At 51.9% G+C, this 4,501-nt stretch overlaps 1 protein-coding gene across 3 annotated transcripts in view; it reads left to right on the top strand.

The window, feature by feature from the left end:
• The first annotated feature begins 3,335 nt into the window (after window positions 1-3,335).
• Window positions 3,336-4,501, top strand: part of TIMP2 (TIMP metallopeptidase inhibitor 2) — a 34,575-nt gene continuing 33,409 nt past the window's right edge. For 2 of the 3 annotated variants that reach the window (XR_001003366.1, XM_011956244.1), the window contains exon 1: window positions 3,336-3,669. Coding sequence is in view for 2 of the 3 variants with exons in the window: in XM_011956244.1 (XP_011811634.1) it covers window positions 3,355-3,669 (315 nt within the window). In the remaining variant the exon portion in view is untranslated. The remainder of the gene's footprint in view (window positions 3,670-4,501) is intronic. The other variant, XM_011956350.1, reaches the window with a different exon arrangement.

Genomic DNA, 4,501 nt, shown 5'->3' with positions numbered 1-4,501 from the left:
TCTGGGTTCAAGCAATTCTCCTGCCTCAGCCTCCCAAGTGGCTGGGATTACAGGCACCTGCCACCACACCTGGCTGATTTTTGTATTTTTAGTAGAGATGGGGTTTCACCATGTTGGCTAGGCTGGTCTCCAACTCCTGACCTCAAGTGATCTGCCCGCCTTGGCCTCCCGAAGCGCTGGGATTATAGGAGTGAGCTGCCGTGCCCAGCCCTGGTTTGCTTTTGAACTGGTGACTCTGCTACATGAAAAGCAAACTTTGACCAAGTTAATCTGGCACACTGACTGATTGCATAAACGTTTTTTGGTGCAGCATTGTCATAAGGTATATAGATTAGGCAGGGAGCAAGAGAGCCAAGGACAAACCGCACCTGGGCCACCAGCCCAAAGTTGTCAGCATCATCTCAGCCCCATCTGGCAAACAGTGAGCACCACCTGTTCTGCAGTCAGAATCTAGCCTCAACCTGTTAGGACCTCCCAGGGCCCTGAGCAGACAGGTGTGCAGGAATTGACAGCAGGATGGAAAAGAGATGGTGAATATACCAAGTGCTACAGAAGGACAGGATTTCCCAGAGGAAGACAGAAAAGGGCTATTTTAGCTGGTTCTTGAAGGATGAAGAGAAGTTCTCCAGGCAGAGAGAGGGAGATGGCATTTGGGGCGGAAGAAACTTGCCTGTTCAGGCTGGGCATGGTGGCTCACACCTGTAATCCCAGCACTTTGGGAGGCCAAGGTGGGTGGATCACTTGAGGTCAGGAGTTCAAGACCAGCCTGGCTAACATGCCAAACCCCGTCTCTACTAAAAATACAAAAAAAAAAAAAAAAAAAAAAAGCCTGGCAAGGTGGCAGGTACCTGTAATCCCAGCTACTCAGGAGGCTGAGGCAGGAGAATTGCTTGAACCTGGGAGGCGGAGGTTGCAGTGAGCCGAGATCGAGCCATTGCACTCCAGCCTGGGCGACAAGAATGAAACTCTGTCTCAAAAAAATATATATGATAATTAGTCAGGCATGGTGGTGCATGCCTGTAATCCCAGCTACTTGGGAGGCTAAGGCAGGAGAGTCACTTGAACCCGGGAGACGGAGGTTGCAGTGAGCTGAGATCACACCACTGCACTCCAGCCTTGGAGGGTGACAGAGTAAGACTCTATCTCAAAAAAAAAAAAGGAAAGAAACTTGCCTGTTCAGAGGTATGGATGCACCTGGGCGTGTTCAGGGCTGGGGAGTATTATGAACTGGTAGAATAGCAGGAGCACGGGTAGGGAGTGTTGGGCACAGCAGCCGAGTCCCCTGGCTGATTTCAGGTTGCAAAGGCTCTCATATTTCATGGGGAGTGGCAGGGAGCAGCCAAGGATGATGTTTGAGCAGAAAGGAACGTGAATATAAAAAGACAGCTGGTGTCAGTGGATGAGAGGATGGTTGGGAGGGCACTGGAAATAGGGGGCCGTCAGGGCAAAGCCCTCTGTTCTGGTGTGGCCTGCCGGGAGACATTTCCTAGATGTGGCTTTTCAGGATGAGGCCTGGCTTAGCCTGGGAAACAGGAACCTGTGGCCTTGGCCAGTCGTGACTCAGCTCCAACAGAAGATGAAAGAAGAATGGGGTTTGTGCCCAGGTGGGGCAGCGGGGCTATGGCGTGGGACTCTGGTGCGAGCCTGGGATCCAGAGAGCATTGCTGGGGCCCGAGGGCATGGACACAGATGGAGTCTGTGGGCCTCCATGCCCCTGTGGGAAGAGACAGCCCTGCCTAAGGGGTTCCAAGAGATTTGAGCTGAGCACGTGGGCCGGGGCTGGGGCTGGGGCTGGGAGGCTGCCTGGAGCCTGGCGTGGTCTGCTCCTTTCCTCCCTGTTTTGCTCATATCCACCCTAACATAGCACTTACCCAGAGTGACCCTGAATAGCTGAGTTTGGGAGGGCAAAGCTTTTAAAGCCATTAAAACAGACCATGTCACCAACTAATGGCCTTGAAATTAAAAAAGGGAGGGTTCTACCCAACCCTGCCCGAGTGACCGCATGAATTACCCATCTGCTTATCCTCAGGTTACCAGGAGCAGAACAGAGTCCTGGCTTAATTGCTAGGAGAAAGCCCTGCATTGCATGGCCCTGTCAGCAACCTTAGGCTCCAGAATATTCTGGAATTGCCCCAGCCCTGCCTCTTCTCCATCTCCTTCCTCTTTGGTTGTGGCTTAGCTGGGCTCTTCTTTCCTTCTGTTTGTCCTTCCTCAGCATCTGTCCCTTGGGTCTGCCAGTGTGCCTGCTGATGTCTCCTTTGGGTGAAACTTTCTGAGCCTGCCCCTGTTGTGCCCCTGATAGAATCTGTGTTACTGCAAAGAATCGCCCAGGCCTGGCACAGTGGCTCATGCCTGTAATCCCAGCACTTTGGGAGGCCGAGGCAGGTGGATCATTTGAAGTCAGGAGTTTGAGAACAGCCTGGCCAACGTGATGAAACCCTGTCTCTACTAGAAATACAAAACTTAAGGTTGGGCACTGTGGCTCACGCCTATAATCCCAGCACTTTGCGAGGCCAAAGCAGGTGGATCACCTGAGGTCAGGAGCTCAAGACCAGCCTGGTCAACATGGCAAAACCCTGTCTCTACTAAAAATACAAAAATTAGCTGGGTGTGGTGGCAGCTGCCTGTAATCCCAGCTACTTGGGAAGCTGAGGCAGAAGAATCTCTTGAACCCAGGAGGCAAGGTTGCTGTGAGCCGAGATCATGCCACTGCACTCTAGCCTGGGCGACACAGTGAGACTTGGTCTGAAAAAAAAAAAAAAAAATTAACCAGGTGTGGTGACAAGCGCCTGTAATCCCAGCTACTAGAGAGGCTGAGGCAGGAGAATCACTTGAACCTGGGAGGCAGAGATTGCAGTGAGCCAAAATTGTGCCACTGCACTCCAGCCTGGGCAAGAGAGGGAGATTCCATCTAAAAAAAAACAAAATTACTCATAAAACATTTTCCAGGTCAGAACAGCTGGACAGACTTTTCCAGATGTAAGACCCCCAAACCTAAATATGCCGGGTACTTTTAAGGCGCCTTTAAGGTGCGTAACTCTCACTTTGCCCTCGGCCCAGAAAAGCTTGTTTCCAATAGGCGGTGGCTAGAGGGTGGGGAAATGTCCCATCCTTCACGGAATGTGTGGGATTGCAGGTCAGTTCAGTGGTGTACCTGCTTGCCCCAACCACCAGTGAGTACCCACTGGAGAGAAGGAAAAAAAAGCCGAAAGCACTCAAGCATGATATCAACAGATGAGCTTCAGTCAAATCAATGACTGCCTCCCACTGTTACAGAAACCGCCCTGGTCACAAGGGACTCTGGGCTTCTGGCTTGAGCCCTGTCAACAAAGAAGGGATTCTTGTTGAGGAATCATGGAAGGAGGAGGAGGCTGGGCATCATCTCTCAGCTTGGAGGAGGGGACACCATGCTGGGGGCTGGGATCACCATGCCCCTTGCCCGCCTGGCACCTTGCTGCTGTCTGTAACCCCCCAGCGCCTCCTGCAGGCCTGGACACCTTATCCCTCTCCTTAGCCCCAGGAGCATGTTTGGGGAACTCTCCTCACCTCTGTGTCTTGTGTTTTGCAGTGATCAGGGCCAAAGCGGTCAGCGAGAAGGAGGTAGACTCTGGAAACGACATTTACGGCAACCCAATCAAGAGGATCCAGTATGAGATCAAGCAGATAAAGGTATTAGTGGCCGCCGGCGTCCCGGGCAGCACTGTGGGCACAGCTGTGCGGTGTTGGGGTGGGCAGAGAGCCTGGGTCCCTGGAACATGATCTGGCCACCTGTGGAGCAGAGCAGAGGATGCGGTCATCAAGCTGCAAATAGATCCGATTTCCCTTCATCCTCGAATGCCTGAAAAGTTGTGTGGAGATGACATGTTCCCCACAAGTTCAGTTCCTTCAGAAACCTGTCTGGGCGTCACGGCTCACGCCTGTAATCCCAGCTCTTCAGGAGGCCGAGGTGGGCGGATCATTTGAGCTCAGGAGTTCAATACCAGCCTGGGCAACATGGTGAAAATCCATCTCTACAAAAAAACTAGCCAGGCACGGTAGCACCCGCCTGTGGTTCCAGCTATTCAGGAGGCTGAGGTGGGAGAATCGCTTGAGCCCAGGAGGCGGAGGCTGCAGTGAGATAACATCTCACCACTGTATTCCAGCCTGGGTGACAGAGTGAGACCCTGTATTTAAAAAAAAAAAAAATGTGGCAGTGAGGGCAGGGCCTGGCCTGGGGCAGGAGAGGTGATGCTGTTGTCATTGATAGTAACTAACATGGTCTGTAAGAGAGAAGAAAATTCATGTCGCAGGTGGAGGGACAGCCGTGTGATATGGTAGTAGTTGTAGTCATCCATATTTAATTTTGTTATTAAAAATAAAAAGTAAGCCGGGCACAGTGTCTCATGCCTATACTTCCAGCATGTTGGGAGGCCAAGGCGGGTGGATCACCTGAAGTCAGGAGTTCAAGACCAGCCTGACCAACATGGAGAAACCCCATCTCTACTAAAAATACAACAATTAG

Source organism: Colobus angolensis, unplaced genomic scaffold (assembly GCF_000951035.1).
Source record: "Colobus angolensis palliatus isolate OR3802 unplaced genomic scaffold, Cang.pa_1.0 Scaffold1, whole genome shotgun sequence".
NCBI classification, from domain to species: Eukaryota; Metazoa; Chordata; class Mammalia; order Primates; family Cercopithecidae; genus Colobus; species Colobus angolensis.
The sequence above is the reverse complement of the archived record's forward strand: the minus strand, read 5'-3'. Positions and strand labels throughout refer to the sequence as shown.